The sequence below is a fragment of the Poecilia reticulata genome, linkage group LG10 (genome assembly GCF_000633615.1).
Source record: "Poecilia reticulata strain Guanapo linkage group LG10, Guppy_female_1.0+MT, whole genome shotgun sequence".
NCBI classification, from domain to species: domain Eukaryota; kingdom Metazoa; phylum Chordata; class Actinopteri; order Cyprinodontiformes; family Poeciliidae; genus Poecilia; species Poecilia reticulata.
This window is the reverse complement of record NC_024340.1, coordinates 2,663,380-2,678,544: the sequence shown is the minus strand read 5'-3', so window position 1 is coordinate 2,678,544 and position 15,165 is coordinate 2,663,380. Positions and strand designations below refer to the sequence as shown.

Here is a 15,165-nt window from a genome sequence, read left to right as displayed (position 1 = left end):
ATCGTTTCCAAAAATTTAATTGTACAAAAGCCAGAACTTCCCAGAGGCATATAGCGTTTCCCAACTTTTTTTAAATAAAATCGGCCCTGGCTGCGACAAATCCAACAGACACACCCTGCAACACTCGGTCACGGCCTGACAAACCACTGCTTTCTGGGACTAAATGTGAACTCTGACCTCCCGAGTGAAACTGTGATCACACATCGGCCAACAGGAGGACTGCAGTTTACACTCGGCTGTAAAATTCACACCCTTTTATCTCACACCCCAAGAGGTCTGGGGTGACCTCAAATGTTTCTTAAGCAGAACTACAGGTTCTCTAAAGCAATCTGCTGTGGGAACATTTAAAGACGGTACCATCTAGGTCTTTCTCAACATCTCTTTCTTTCCTATCATCTTTGGAAATGTAGCATACACACACTCTTCCAAATCTGACCAGGCTTGAAAGAACTCAGCAGGTTGACAATCTTGTGGTGTCCAGAAATAATGTGTGGGAGTCTCTTTGTCAGCTGAAAAACATTACTCTGCTACTTTTTTTTTCTAGAGCAAGCATAATATTATCTCAGGTTAAGTGAGACATGGGAGGATTTTTTTTCTGTATGAGGGACAGAAAACAGCTTGAAAATTACATGAGGTTTTACTAAATCCCGCCGTGCAGCTGGAGTATGTCCAGTGCCTTGCAACATTATTTCTAACCCTTGAACTTTTTCACATTTTGTCACGTCGCAACTAATAACTTCTATTTTACTGGGCTATGTTTTGTGAAAGACTAAAAGAAAGTATTGCAAAACGGAAAAGTTTAAGGAAAATTATTAGAATTTCTTTTACAAAAAAAATAATCTGAATAGCGGGGTATGAACATCTACACAGACCCCAAACTTAAGGTGGTATGTCTCTTCTAGCTTTGTCATTGTTCTCCCCCCAGTCCTTTCTGCAAAATAGCACAAGCTCAGTCAGAATGGATGGCAAACATCTGCCAGCAGCAATTTAAAAGTTTTGCCAAGCGTACTCTTAGTTTTTGATCCCGGTTGTTCTAACTAGAGTTGCGACAAATTGGTTCTATTGATTATGTTAAATTTCATAAACAGCATAAGTTTGCTGTTTATGAAATTTAATTTTTAGAAATGTCTTCACACCACATGAAAATGCTTTAATATAAACTACATCACTGTAGCTCCAGCTGTACGTTTTGGGCAATTGTCCTGCTAGAAGATGAGTTTTTCGTTCCAGTCTGTGGTCTTTTGCTGCATCTAACAGGTTTTCTTTTAGGAAAGTATTTTATTCCATTCAGGAACAATCAGGGTTCCTTCCAACTCTGATTGGCTTCCCTGTCGCTGCCGTAGGAAACCATCCCGACAGAATGATGCTACCACAGCCATTTTCAATAAGGATGTCATTTTTGCACCACACAGCAATTTGCATGATGCAAAAAATATACTGCTCAAAAAAATAAAGGGAACACTTCAGTGTTCACTTAAATGTTAAAGTGTTCCCTTTATTTTTTTGAGCAGTGTATATATAAATAAATAAAAAATTCAATTTTAGTATCATCTAACTGGAGCATGCTTTCTCATATTTCCTTTCTCTTTTCAGGTTTTCGCAGTTCTATGTGGGACGTTCCCAACTTGGGAAGTAATCCAACTCTGATTTAAACTTCTCCACAACTTTATTCCGGACCCGTCTGCCGTGTTTATTGGTCTTCCTGATGCTTCATCCTCTTTGTTAATTCTGTAGCAATCCTCACAGGCACAAAAGTAGAAAGTATTTGCTCATTAAGCGATTTTATTTTATGTTTTTAAACATGCCATGTTTTTAATTATTATTTTTATTTCTTAAAAAAATCTGAGATCAATGCAGCTTAACGCTTTGTGATTTTTTTAAAAATCACATAAAATCTTAATTATGCTAAAGTTTTATTTTTAATTCAACAAAATGATGAAAAATATACTTTTGCGAGGCATTGTGTGGTTGTAGACGATGCCTGCAGGATAGCAAAAACTATTTAAGGAAATCCTAACTTAGTTTATAAACCACAACCTTATCGCACTCTTTCATCATTTAGATTAGTGAGGTGAATGCAGACACCTTGCAAAGAAAAATGAGGTAAACCATACATACTTCCAAGTTTTTTAATTGCATCAAGACATGTGCCAGCCATGTCTCCTCTTAATATCCTTTGTTCTTTCTTGATGAAATGCCCTTCTAGTGTTCTCCCTAAGATTCCAGACATTTCCCGAGGGTGACGTTTTCTCCTCTCCTCTGCCGGTTGTCAACATGTCCGGGCATTTACAGGTCTGATAACTCCGGAGTCCACAAGTAAACACAGACAGTGAAGCTTCATTGGAAAGATAATGCATATCAATATAATGACTGCAACTATGACTTGACCGTCATTTTTCTTGGCAATTTACGTCATCAACTGGAGAAGAAGCAGATCTACAGATATGGCGTTTTCATTTGTTACGTCATTCAATCAGAGTCTATGATCTTCGTATGAAATTACACTCATGTATAATATCTCTGGGGAATATATCACCCAAACATTGCTGCGAAATGCTCTATTCCCAGCATTGGTCTTTCTCAAAACTAAGCTAAGAGTCTCTGTAGGCTAGCAGCAAATGAAAGTGAAGGAAAACATTGACTCTCTTATTTTTGTAGGGAAAACTAAATAAAGGAATCCAATACTACAAGAAAATAACACCACATTCCGAGAGCGATCTCAAATTCCAATCCCCTGCTTATGCCATAATCCATCCCTCTCATTTCCAGTGTTGTGCAAGTTCAGTCACAAATTTCAGCTCACCCAGCCAAAAGCTGAATTATTCTGTGTTGATATTTCAACACTGAGAAAATCCCAACCACAACCATACCCCCAGAATGAACCATTTCACACTCGTATATAATTTTTCATGACATAATGTCTTCCAAAACTGGCTGATAATTACTAGCACATAACATCTTGTGGTAATGAGCACATTCGTTTCTTCGCTGCATAATAAACGCCTTCTGTCTTCGATTCTTTAAATGTTGTACATCTGTTTGCCCCTTTTTTTGTTTCCTATATTTTCATGCTGCATCCTAAAAAGTTAAAAATAAGAAAATTGTCATTGTAAAACATCTCAATAGGAATAAATAGGAAGACATTTCTTAACATGATCACTTTGAAAGTGTCACCATAAGGTCACACTGTGAGGTCAAACTTCTACTTTAGGAAAGAAAGCATTTATAAAAACAAAACTACTAAAGTAACAGTCACCAGACTTAGAAGTTTTCATGGAGATGACAAATATTTGATATTTCCATCACGATAATCAGCAATAGTATCAAATGTTGTAACTGAAAATTAACTGTACCAATTTGTTTTGCAACCAGCTGAAATTTGTCGTGGACTGGTACAGTATTGTTATTCTGAACTGAATTAAACAATTTAACTGCATTTAATAAAACACCATAATCTTAACATGATGTTTTAAATTCAACGATTACAGTTCTTGAATGTTGTATTTATGACTGGTTTCAGGTATCTTTTTTAAAAAAGCTGTAAAGACAAGTTTCAGTGAACCCTTTATCATCATTGCTGGTGATGTTTCCAACTATAAAGGTGCTGAGAAAGCTCAATTTCTTAATTTGACGTCTGAAAATGAAGCTTCAAGGATTTCAAATCTTGAAAAAACATGATGTGGATAAACACTGGGAAACAATCCTGCGAGAGGAACCAAGGTCAAAAATAATCACAATGCAAGTTTGTTTTTCTGGTATGTGAAAATCACCTGACAGAGCTATAATGTTGAGCCCATTGTTGCTCCGAGTCCTTTAGAAGAGTCTTTGAAGATGACTCTCATTCTGTTCGATGCCAAGAAAATACTTTCCCTCTCCTACATCAGCCAACCTTATGGGGTTGCCCCATGTGCCCCCTATAGAGATGCACTTCCTCCTTCTACCAATGACATCACCTATCAACCCCGGCCTTCTGTTTCCTCTTCCTGTCAGCTGACCCAACGCCACTTTAACTTCACCGTCTCTGGTGACCCCGTTCTCATCGCGCTGCTTAGATCCTGACATTAGATAGCATTGACCGAGTTATGCTTAGAGCTGTATTTCAAAAGAGAGGACATTGTAATGAAGCTCAGTTTTCTCAGAGCAAATACAGGTTGACCCCCTCGAGGGTGAAAACTACTTTCTCATAGTTTGGCAGCTGCGTTCATCATATGGCCAGGCTTCTTAGACAAACATGTTAGGATCAACATACTACACCGAATGCAGACTACAAATCTGGCGCAGGGATAGAGGAGACCATGTGGAAAAGCTTATTTTGTCTGGAAGAGCTGCAGAGGAAAAAAAAACAACCTCTCTCTCCCCTGCTGTTTTTATTGAACTTTGAAAGATGCTTCAGGATATCATAAAATACAGAAAAGACCCCATACAAGTGAACAAACACACAAAATGCTGTCATGTTGGAAGATGCCCAAGAATGCAGTCCGAGTTACTCCAGTCTGGATGGTTTTTTTGGGGGGGTTTTTTTTGGAAACCAGCAGCCAGATGCTTTGCTCAAACCTACAAACTGACAATTCAGCAGATTTCTTACCCTGAAATGCCTTTTCATTTATCAAGATCCTGTATGCAAACGGCCTGCATTCCGCCGCACAATTACTAACCCTTATCGCAGTTTTAATCCGTTTGAGGGTCGAACAGGGGTTAGATTCGCGTTGAATCCTCATTGCTAATAATTGGTCAACTGTGATATTCAACTAACTTGCAGTCACTTTGTAGGACAACCTTTTGGCGTAATACACTTATATTTTTAATTGAAAAACTCCATTGAGCGACATACCAGAGAAAAAAAAAAAAAAAACTTTAGAAAGTCTCATAGCTAACAGGAAGATTTATGTGATGATGATGTGGAAGAGTTATTAGCTTGGGCACTCAACTGCTTAATCATTATTTTCTTTGGAAGTCAGCCTTTAGCCATTTGATGTTGAGACTGAACTACACACACACGCACACACACACACGCACACACACACACACACACCTGTTTGTATTTCTACCCATATTCGGACTTTACATTGACTTTTATTCATTCTATGAGCTCAGAGTAGCAAGTTACTAATTACCAGAAAACTTCATTGTGTATAGAGTTTCATTTAAAGCAAGTCAAGAGTCATATGATAATTTGGCTCAAGACATAATCAGTGATTCCAGTTAACGGTGTGCAAAGTAAACAAATCATAAAACTTGTTCTCTGGCTTCATAAACTTAATTTAGATATGCCAAAATCTTAATTATTAGTGTTTTAGCTGCACTTAGAACTGTTAGGGAATTTTACTTGATCAACAAAATAAAATGCACACAGCTTATGATATATTTTTGAAAGTCAAGCCTCCAGACAGATCCCTGAACAATGGCTGTCAGGAGTTGATACCAGGAAGAAGAAAAAAGCTTAATTGATACTTTTGAATAAATTGGACTATTTTCTCACTTGCAAAACTCAACATAAAACAGGGAATGGAAAGAGTCTGGAGTGTTTAGAAATGAAAATGAACGTTTAAACACACTGCGAAATGTATTTAATTGGTAAAAAGCACACTTTATTCCTGACACGGATAACCCCGTGAACAGCTCCGGTCACCTAGATGAGGTGGGGGGGTCAGATTCGGTCAGTTTGAGGCTCTCTGTAGCCAGTTTCATGCCTTGCAAATGGTTCTTGGCAAAACAACGGGAATCATCTGTTAGCAGGTTCACTTGCAAAGGTATCTGCACAGCTGAAAGATCCAAAGGGCACGTACTTATCGCAAGTGTCTCATAAACTTCAAAAACCAATTGAAAGCACGTGAAGCGAAACAGGGTAGTTTTGGAAATGTTCTTCCTTCCCAACTCTTCTTTTGTCATCATTCATTCATATTTGCCCTGTGAGCAACAATGCCCACTCTTTAGGAGGAAAGAAATGCTGAGTGTAGCATGTCTACCATATGTTGCAAATCACCTGCACCAGGAACAACTATTAAGTGTAACATAAGTATAACCGCACCTGTGCAGTCGGTTTTAAGAGTTAAACTACTAAATAGGGGCACTAGGAAAATTCCACAAGCTAAATCAGACCTGCTTTTACTTCTAGCTTGTTATTTTGCATTAGCACACATTTTCTTCAAGTTGGGAGACACAACCAAGGCTAAGCAGCACCACACGGTACAGGAAAAGTAGTGCTGTCCATTTAAAACTACGTGACAGTGTAAGAAACTCTGGATAAAACTTTACTCTTTATCCAACATATCAAATCTGAAACATTCTGTCATCATGAAATGACAGAAATCAACAGCTGGATATCAAACATGTCTGTCTTTGTGTTACTATGGTGACCCAGTGGCAATCCATCCAGGGAAATTCCCTCGTTTCTGGCCCCCAACATTGGGAAAAAGAAGAGAGAACAGACAGATGGTTCAAAGTAGTCTGATAGTAGAATAGTCACACTGAACAGGTGGCGGTAATTGCATCTGGGCATTTTTTCAATATGGCCAAAGGCTAAAAGGTCAAAAAGTTGATCAATATGAGGCGACGTCTGTCTGCTACGGCCCCCTTCACTCCCTCGGTTTTGGCCCCATTTTTCTTTTTTTTTCCCCACTCCGATTTATTCAAGTCTGGGGTGGCATAGGGGGCTTGAGTCAGACCGCTGCCAGACAAAGGCCCAACAGAGGAGTCAGTATAATTCAGATCCCCTATCTGCTCCGAGTGCTATGACATCACCACAATACTATGTCTCCAAGACAGAAAAGTATTCACATACTGAGAAAGATGCTATTTTGCAAGTGGAAGTGTAGCTTCACTGATGTTGAACAGACACACAGAACAGACACACACACACACACACACACACACACACACACACACACACACACACACACACACACACACACACACACACACACACGGCAACATACACACAGAAAAACTGCCAACACTGAAGAAAAGGGCAGCTTTGTCTTCTTTTTGGATTTGCAGGGTTAGCTTAAAAGTGGGGCTATCCACTGTCCTCATTCGGATCTTTGAAAATATCGATCATTTTAGAAGTAAGTAGTCATTGTGAGTAGCTGGAGAAAATTATATATTCAGGAAAAAGTAAAAAAATAAATAACATTTTTTTTTTAAAAATCAGACAAAATGTTCATCAGGCCAAAGTGTGATTTTATAGAGGAAAAGCCTTGCTTATGTATAGAAAACCTGTCATTTAGCCTTTAATTGTTTCATAGTGTTGGAGTCTTATTAAAACTGCTGTACCCAGTGTTTTGTCAATGGATTGATAAGCAAATTCTGCTTTATTTAAAAAAAAATGAAGTGAAAAGTTGACAAAGTCTCTTAGTCACCAAGAGTTGCTGTTCTGTTTTATGAGAACTGCCTTACTGTTGAAATGCTAGCTGCAGAAAGCTTCCAACAGAGTCCGTTTCCAACCGTTAAACCTGCAGGCATACCTGGAATGGTAAGAGGAGGCACTTGAGATAATTGCTATGTTGCATCACATGGTTAAAAGGGAAAAACAAGACCCTTTAACAGTCATGTCAACATTGAGAGTTCAGAATTTCATCAGAAACTAATAAAGCAAACAATAAAACAAATGGAAAGGTGTAAAAAAAAAGGTTTTAAATCTGCAACTGTCTCACATAGAAACATATAATCAGCCTTTTATCAACTCTAAAGACGTAAACCGAAATGGATAAGAAAAAACAAAACGCGAAATTCCAAATATCAGACCTTTTAATGTCTTTTGCAGCTTATATACTTTCCATACAAACATTTAACAAGAACAGAGACTAGTTTTAGAGATCCTCCTCTGTATTCCTTACATGGATGTGATGATCGTCTCGGGTAAAAATCTTTTAAACCTAATCAAAGAGCACATATGATTAAAGAAAAGCATAATTACAAAGGAAGTATGTTTCAAGAAGTTTTTGTGTGCCGGCTTTCCTCCAGAAGGTTCTACAAAATAGGCTTTTATTTTTTTTCCCCCACAAAGAGCCCTGAGGATTTACTTCCCCCACCGACGCATTACCATGAATCTTAGTAAACTGCGGCTGGTGTCAATATATATGAACCCCCAACTGATAACAGGTTGGGTAGGTCTTATTCTGCCAAGTCCCTTCAATAAATTGGAACATTTTCCTGAATTATTTGTATGAGTGTGCACGCACACCCCAGGCAGAGTCACCTCACCCTCTGGAACAGAGCAGCTTGAAACACACTGCAGCAGCGCTGTGTGCAGCAGCAAATCTCCATAGAAACCCTATGTAAACAGCCATGCAGACATTGACCACTGCCTTTTACACAATGTACATGTGCACTCCCACATGGCCTACATCACAGAGGTACCCCTCCACACATCCCAGCCACATGAATTATAGTGATCTCCTACTCTTGCTGAGGAGGGGAATTCCTTAGTATGGGCCTGCTCCACAATAATCCGTGATATACAGCTTTAACGTGACGGGGCATGCCGTATAGAGCACTGAGTGTGTTATTTTACTCCCCATCTAGTCACAAAAGAGTTTGAACATCTTTTCATGTTAAAGAGAATGTTGATAATGTCTGATAAACCTCAGAAATCAAAGAAYTTCACCAACTTYATGAGTTTGCATGGGAGGGAAATTCCGTTGTCTATACAGACTGGATTCCTGTAGACGATGCCTAAGTCAGTCAAGCTGAAATATGGAGGGGGACGCATCATGCGAGAGTGCTGGAAGTTGCTTTAATKAAGTCAAAAGAGTCATTACTGATATGCAAGCATTTATTTTATTCAGTTGCCTTTGGCAGTCACGGGCCCAGCGGTGTTAAAACACTCGAAGCGGAACGGCCAACCAGAGCAAAAGGCTGAAACAAAAATATACCCAGGGATGTTATTTTGTTATTGTGAAAGCTCTTTGGCCCACATGAAGCAAACTGTAAGGCAGGGGCACTGAGCAATAGTTTAGCTAGCACTGACTACAATACMMACTGTGTTAAAATGCTGATGTGTACTTTTTATTTTATTTTGGAGGGACAAAATGACAATGTTTGACTAAATATTAGCTTTTAATGAGTGGGAATACAGATTACAGAATATGCGTGGAAGTAATTAAACAAATATATGGATATATAGATATAATATGTGACAACACTGTGAGGTCACGCGCTTCCAGCGGGATGACGACAGAAGACTGCATTTAAATGGTGCTCTCTTGCCCTGCTAACTGGAGTCACCAAAGCAGAAATGTGGTTAGCTGCAACCAGTTCCTTTGTCTTTTGTCTATCAAGATAAAGACTCAGCTATAAGTTACAAAAAAAAAAAAAAATCTAGAACTTGATTGCAAGCTCACAGGTTCTCTATTCATGCATTTGTGAGCGGGTATGAGCCACCCTGAATCCACCATGTGAGCAGTAAGGCATGGCTGGAATGGGGATTTCATGTATGGAGCGGACTTGTGCTTAGACTGACAATACATGTATTTATTTTATTTTTTTTAACCAACAATAGCAAATTCTTAGCCTGAAAGTTCCTTCATGTCACGTTCTCTGAAGCGTACAACGTGACAATAGCTACAGTTGACCACATCAGCTGGACGAAATCACAGACAATCCCATTACCGATATGCATCTCTGAGGAGACGGCCTCTCCCCTGTTACACCCACTTGAAACTCTGCTATTTTTATTTATTTATTTTTTTAAAGAGTCGACCATGAGACAAGAAGTAAAATCAAATCTATTCTGCACGGCGGAAAAATAGCATATAAGTGCTTAGGATTTATTCATTATATTTAAGAGAAGAGTACAAAAAAGTCAATCTAAAACTAACTAGATGCTTCCTGGTGACAGACATAAAAAGCTTAAAATGTAAGATTTATCAACAAAGTGAGACCAAAGCTTTAGGTTTGRTTAGGGGTTTTAATCTGATGCAATGATGATTAAATGTGTCTTTTAAAACAAACAGCCTAGCTTGTCTTTGCCTAAGGAGGTATTCAAAAGCTTGATGCATATCCGCAAAGTAGGCGTTAAAAAATTCATCCAGCTGGCAAGGAAAGACAATCTGTGATTGGGGAAACAAACGATGACAATTATCTCTGTTTCCATTAATAGAGTAAATGTTTCCCAGATTGATTTTCAGCATTTTGAAATCATTTACCTCTATGATTAGTCAATGCATTGCAGTTTTCATAACAAACTGAAAATAAGCTTTAAATACAGTTGTCGTGATTTCTGTTTTCCATTTTCTGCTCAATGTAGAATTATCCATTTCAGATTTGATTAGTGCAAGTATTTCATATTTTGGACAAGTGATCATTTTTTATTTTACCAGGTATCAAAAATGCTTCTGAAAGACTTATCTACATGTCAGTCATAAACAATAGTCTTTTTACGTCAAACTGCRCTGAAGTCACATGCTCCTCACAATGCTCTTTTAGGGCTTCCTGSCATAATATTAGCCTTCRCAGAAAAAAAACAAAAAGCTGTMCAGCAGGTCTGAGAAGTAAAAAAAAATGGTTTCTGATAATCAGGACAGATGTAACGAAGGACAAGGAAGTGGTACAAAGCTGGTGCATGCACAAAATATAATTTAATCAGGGCAACTGAGGGAAAAACCCACATTTAAGACAACTKCCACCAGGGGTGAAAAACTTCCGTCCTCGAGGGCCGGTCTCCTGCAACTTCTAGATGTGCCACTGCTTCAACAYACCTCAGAATTTGACTCAGGTGTGCCGATTCACACGTCTAAAAGCTGCACAAAAGCCGTCCYTTGAGAACTGGAGTTGTCMAAYCTTGAGTTACRTATTTATACACGATTGTGTGACTGTTAAAGATACAATTTCTATGACATTCAGAAAGATTCCAAAACATCAYGTCTAGATCAGCTTCTTAAATTARTAGTGTGTGGTTAAGATATCCTATCTAAGATCTTATCTTATRGCGGACAGACAGTAGACTTTAAGAAGTATGTATCCRTCTGACGGGAACCTGGATCATAACAGTAGCCTTCAYTCACTTTGCCAGCCATAGTAARCAACATGACATTGCGAGAAGATGCGTATTSTCAACACTTCCGTATTTATATTAGGATGAATAGGAGGAAACATGGTGAATAACAGTTGACTGCAGCAAAACTAAGGTTGGTCAAGAAAACAAATTAACTCAATGAAAAGGTTTGGTCTTTTAAACATTTCTGTGCTCAGGTTGAGTTCAGAGACGTTGGTATGACAATCAAAAAAGACACACAAGAGATCTAACMCACGCAAATTTTCAAAGAATGTTTTAGACAGAAGATTAGAGGCACTGATGTCCTCAAAAGATTGATATTATCTGTGACGGGAGACAACTGTTTCATTTCAGATCAATCTGTGAGGATCTGCTTTTCATTTGCCTGCTTCTGATCAATACCATCTCAGTGCCCCGCTCTTTAAAAAACGGTCAAGAAAAGTTTCTCTTCCCATTAATCTCTTTAATAAAGATGCAGCTCTATGTTTTGTAATTGGTCATGTAGAATTTTTTTTTAAGTATTAGCTGAATCCCCCCAAAAACTAAAAAAAAAAAACTGAAGTGTTTTGTTGGTACAAGATTTAAAACTTCTCACTATGACAAGCTGCTACAATAAAAAATAAAAAAAAATCTATCATTTGTTATACCAACACTCACACAAAGGAAACAATTTCAAAGATACGCTTTGGGCAATTTGAAAACGCACCGTTCTTGAGCAAATCAAGTAAAAGTAATCTACTCATCACCAGAGGCCAATCGGGCGACTAGACAACAAACAGTCGGCTGATCCCCCGGGACCGCAGTGCGTAAGGTCTTGCGGTGTTTCCTGAACCACACGACTCGGCTAAGTTGCATTCTTGCGCGTGTGTGTGCTGTGCGCGCGTGTTTGTGTGTCAAGACAGATAGGAATGACAGATGGGGATTGTCCACACCCTGGTGAAAACCTAAAAACTTCCTTCCTCAGATACACACCAAACATATTAGCAACAATAACATGACTGAAATCCTTGAGCGCTGGTGATTGTAGGGAGGATAGAACAGAGCTAAATATGAGAAGAACAAGAAGAAGTGATAAATGTCCCTGCAAGTTTTTCTTTCTGCAAAAAATCCTGGAAATAAGCTAAATGAGCACATAAGCCATTTGTCCCACTTCCTCTTAGATAGTCAGTTGAGGAAAAAAAAAAAACTTCATTAAATGCTATATAATCACCTCCACATGTCGGCTTCCAGCGAGACTCTTCACAGCGTTACAAKTATTAAGAAAGATCAGCTGGAGGGCCAAAACAAACAAACAAAGCCCACGTAAAATCATGGAAACAAATTCAATAAAGACATCAGGTTGCACCTTGCCTTATCAATGCATCATCTAAACCTCAAACAGGGAGGAAGTGGATTTGTTTTTCCTATGTGCAGGGGGTAAATATGTTCCTCCTTAAAAAAAAGAAAAGAAAAAGAAAAAAAACYTCAGTGCTGAAACAGATTTAACACTTCCAGATATTTCAACACAAAAGCACTAGTAGAAATCTGCAAGAAATTCACTGCTGGTGGAGTTCAAAATTTAATGGTTCTGAGCAAGCCCACCCAATCTTTGTTGCATCTCCTCTTCCAGATTTATGACTTGACTTGGATGTGCAAGAAATTCTTTTTCTGGAACAAGAAACTTTAGACCAAAAGYCTGTTTTGTTTTGTTTTTTTTCATCCTGGCATGACATTGCACCATTATCAGAACAAACATTAGGAAAACACCTGAAAATCTAACATTGAGGAAAAAAAAGAAGAAAAAAAAAGAGAAATTAAAGTCAATAAGAGTCAGGCTGTAAACACACTRGGCCAGAGAAGATTCATAAGTTTCAATGAGAATTGAAAACAGATTATAAACAGAAAAGTTTGGATTAAGCAGTAATCTTCCAGTTAAAGTAATTGTCAAAAGTTGTAAGTAAAAGAAGGAAAACACAAACATCCCAAAAGAAGGGTTCAGCATCAGAGTTTAGGGTGAGAAAATATGTTCCAGGTACTTACAGGAGGGGTCTTTTGGGTCCATTGTCCAGCTGATGCTCTCCCGGTGAGAACTGCAGAAATTAACACAGGCCCATAGTTGAGTGTGTGAGGGCGTGTGTGTGTGTGGAAGAAGAGCTCAAACCACTGACAGCTACAAGGATACAACGCAGATCAGAGGGCCTGGAACCTCCCCGCTGGGTCCTAAAGCCCGCCTGGTGACACTCTTTGCAAAACAGCAATTTTTGCATTTCCGTCTGCCATCTGGCAACCAGTGWTGGCATAGATACTTTGAAAAAGTAACTTTAATCAGATTACTGATAACTCCTTGAAAAAGTCACTTGGATTAATGATTACTTCATTTGGAAAGTAACTAAGTTAGATTAAAAGTAACTTTTTTACTTACTTTCAGCAGCTGTTGACAATATAGTAATAAGTGAACTTTGCCAATACTTAATTGCAAGTAATTGTATCGTGACAACATCAACTATGTGTCTCTACTTATAAGGTTGAACTGAAGGGGAGATTGTTTATTAATGGTTACAACAGTASAAAAAAAAAAAAAACTTTAGAAATTTTTGCATGTTTTTGTGTTCCACTATTGTCTGGAAAACTATAAGTAGGATTTTAGAGTTCCCCCGCTGCCCCAGCGTCCAGGTTCTGCGTTACGGCCCTGCGTTTGCTGTCACAGCGCAGCTCACAACGCTCCTCCTGCGGCTCCGCAACTCAGAAGAAACTCCGCTGCACAGATTTGTGACACTTCTCTTAATATTAATGATTATAACAGCATTTAGTTGTGCAACTCTATGGGCACGTTCATTCATGGCTGTTTTCAMGTTTATTCCGCTGTTCATATTCGTCTCGATGCTCGATGTTTGCAGTTTTCTGGGGCGCAACGCAAAGCCCGACGTCGTTCACAGCAAATATATTAACTTGACATGAAAACACAGCGGGACGGATCATCCAGGAAATGATGGACGGGGAAGAGTCTGACTAAAACTGACTAGGTGCCAGACAAATTCTGGGGCTTATTGTGCGTCTCTGCTTATTTCAAAGCCCAAGTGACTTTAGAAAAAAACAAACCCAAAACTGTTTATAATAATCGGACTTGACGACAGAAACTCAAAATAGTTAATTCATCTCTCTCCTMCCTTCATGGTTTACATTTCTCTCACGGCGATCAGCTGCTGCTGTTGCATAGGAACGGTATTCTGACTATCCGTGCCTCCTCGTCAGATTTTCCTACCGTAGCACGGATAGATAGACATGTCTATCTGTCGGTGCTATGCGTCTAAATCTTCTACCGTGATGTTTACAAACCGAAAACTACAGCATGGCTGTGTTAATGTTAAATATTATCACTRGATAACATTCTTTAAGTGATGAGACTGAAGTGGAAGCTTAGGAGTTATGCTCAGCACAGCACTGGAACAATTTATATACATGACAACACACAAAAATATCACTTCCTTCATCAGAATATCCTATCAGTTTAAAATGAAAAGCTATCGCAAATGTTTGCACAACACCTTTTATGAGAATATCCTACCTTTTAAAATATATATATTTTAAATACAGAGGTATTTGTAAGAATGAAACAGTATCAGATGGGTGAAACAGGTTTTTATTGAAATTAAATTAAACACAGACATCTACAAATACCACCGCAAGCTCTTTTTTGTGCATTAATACGTTGTATGGCAGTTGTTGTTAAATGCAGTGCAGTCACAATGTGTTCATCAAATTGYGCAGGTGACTGTGCTCCTGGAATGATAGTATACACCGCTGTTGCTTCAATTTATCAATTCAATTTTTCACATTTGAACTACCCCAACAACTTTTCTGTGATTTAGAAAATTAACGAGCAACAATAATAGCTCACTTTCTCAGTTAACCTAAAGAAAAGTTATACAAAAATCTGAAATTATATGAAATTTATTAATAAAGAGGCTCACAAATACGCTTATAAACATTTTTCTATACTCCAGATTTTCTTTTATGCACTCATTGCACTCATATTCAGTCAATTTAATAGATGAACTCTCACCTTGCCCAGACATTTATAGCTCTTATGTTCATGTTTGCGACGGGATTTGACACCTTCGTTCGTCACACACAGAAACACATCCACCAGGTACGTACCGTCACGATGTACTCCGACACCCATTTGTTGAGAC

The 15,165-nt window shown here is 38.5% G+C and overlaps 1 protein-coding gene across 1 annotated transcript in view; it reads right to left on the bottom strand.

Moving 5' to 3' along the window:
* The window catches only part of afap1l1a (actin filament associated protein 1-like 1a), a 29,968-nt gene extending 16,875 nt beyond the window's left edge, over positions 1 to 13,093 (bottom strand). The window contains exon 1 of the mRNA XM_008419580.1: positions 13,013 to 13,093. Within this exon, the coding sequence (XP_008417802.1) occupies positions 13,013 to 13,034 (22 nt within the window). The 5' untranslated portion in view covers positions 13,035 to 13,093. The remainder of the gene's footprint in view (positions 1 to 13,012) is intronic.
* Between the last annotated feature and the right edge of the window lie 2,072 nt (positions 13,094 to 15,165).